Below are 1,931 nucleotides of genomic sequence, written 5' to 3'. Positions count from 1 at the left end.
CCAATCTAATGAGATATCAGGTTGAATCCTAAAAGCATCTAGATTCTTTCACAGCAAGATGGAGCTACTTCAGTATCCATCCTCTGGGGTATTCTCTCGGACAAAACATTTCCTTTCCCGCAAGACCAAAAGAAATTTGACAGGAGAAGAGGCTGGGTGGTGCAGCCTGTGGCTCTGAAACTGCCCAGCTCTCTCACCACCTGACCCATGATCTTGCAGAAACGCCCCAAACAGCAGTTTTATTTGGAGGGGAGACAAGCTGCTTGGGTCTTCTGAGGACGTGGAGACCCCAGTTCTCCTCATCTGAGAAGATCGTGGCCAGGAGAACGTGTCCTGCTTGGACGTGTGGGCAGGTCGGCCCCTGGAAAGGTAGGGAGGTGGGATGGGAACGTGGCCCAGGGAGCTGCTCACTCCTCCATGGAGGTCCCCACAGCCCCTCTCACCACTCCCATGTGCATCCTCCCTCAGGGTGCCTGGAGCCCCTCCAACCCCTCCAGCCCATCACCGGTGAGGCAGCCACCTCCCCAGCCCTCCCGTCACCCCCCCTGTCCCCAGCCCTCCTGTGTCACATCTCCAGGTCCCCTCTCCCTGAGACATCCTTTGGGGTCCCACTAACTCCTTGTCCACTCTGACCACAGCTGGGGACCACGTCCCAGCTCCTGCCATGGAGCTGAACCAGACATCCCCACCTCCCACATCACCCGTGCCAGAAACTGATGGAGACAACCAGTGCAGGGTAGAAGTCACCGACGTGGCCATAGATGGTGTCACGCTGCTCATCTGCCTCTGCGGGCTGGTGGGGAACGGGACCGTCCTCTGGCTCCTCGGCTTCCACATCCGCAGGAACCCCTTCACCGTCTACATCCTCAACCTGGCCGTCGCCGACTTCACCTTCCTCCTCTTCATGGTCACCTCAGCCCTCCTCTACATGATGGACAACATCTGCTCCACTGTGGTGTCCATGAGGTACCTGAGGTCTCTTTTCCTCCTCTCACTCTTTTCCTACAACATGGGCTTGTATCTCCTGACGGCCATCAGCATCGAGAGGTGTGTGTCCATCCTCTGCCCACTCTGGTACCGCTGCCGCCGTCCCCCGTGCTTGTCATCCGTGGTGTGTGCCCTGCTCTGGGCCCTCTCCATCGCTGTCATTGCTGCAGTGACTTCTCTGTGCCTGCTGCACGAGCACGAGCACTGCCGGGTGGCTCTCATCTCCATGTACGTCCTCAACTTCCTCATCTTTGCCCCACCCATGGTCATTTCCAATGTGATCCTGTTCTTTAAGGTTCTGTGTGGCTCCAAACAACGTCAACCCAGGAGGCTCTACATTGTTATCTTCCTCACTGTCCTTTACTTCCTCATCTTTGGGGTTCCTCTCAGCATCTGGAATTTCCTGCAGCAGTTCAGCTATGATGTCCTGTCCTCCCAGGTTGTTTTCCTGCTCGCCTGCATCAACAGCAGCATCAACCCCTTCATCTACTTCTTGGTGGGGAGCTGTCGGAGGCACTGCTCCTTGGTACCCCTCCAGGTCGCCTTCCGGAGGGTCTTTGAAGAGACGGTGGTCACTGTGATCTCCAGCTAAGAGCCCACTGTGGTCACACTGGCCACGCTGCCCACCTCAGCTTCATGCTCAGCTGCTCACCTTTGCTTCCAGCTGGACCCACAGGTCACCTTCCCATGGCTGTGTTTTGGGATGCATCCCATCCCTTATCCCATCCCCTTCCCCATCCTCATCCCCATCCTCATTGCATCCCCATTCCAACCCAATCCCAATCAAACCCCATCCCCGTCCTCATCCCTGTGCTCCTCCCCATCTCCATCCCAACCCAATCACAACCTAATCCCATCCCCATCCACATCCCCATCTCCATCCCATCTCCATGTCCAACCCCAACCCTATCCCATTGCATCACCATCCCATCCCCATCCCATCC

The 1,931-nt window shown here is 56.8% G+C and overlaps 1 protein-coding gene across 1 annotated transcript; it reads left to right on the top strand.

The window, feature by feature from the left end:
* The first annotated feature begins 664 nt into the window (after positions 1-664).
* On the top strand, positions 665-1,579 carry LOC104520279 (mas-related G-protein coupled receptor member H). The gene has a single exon (XM_010171093.1). The coding sequence runs from the start codon at positions 665-667 to the stop codon at positions 1,577-1,579; it is 915 nt and encodes a 304-aa protein (XP_010169395.1).
* Positions 1,580-1,931: the final 352 nt, after the last annotated feature.

The sequence above is a fragment of the Antrostomus carolinensis genome, unplaced genomic scaffold (genome assembly GCF_000700745.2).
Source record: "Antrostomus carolinensis isolate BGI_N321 unplaced genomic scaffold, ASM70074v2 scaffold2337, whole genome shotgun sequence".
Classification (NCBI taxonomy): domain Eukaryota; kingdom Metazoa; phylum Chordata; class Aves; order Caprimulgiformes; family Caprimulgidae; genus Antrostomus; species Antrostomus carolinensis.
The sequence above is the reverse complement of the archived record's forward strand: the minus strand, read 5'-3'. Positions and strand labels throughout refer to the sequence as shown.

Excerpts from the sequence above, each read along its gene's own strand:
- LOC104520279 (XM_010171093.1), top strand. The coding sequence starts at position 665 with ATGGAGCTGAACCAGACATCCCCACCTCCCACATCACCCGTGCCAGAA.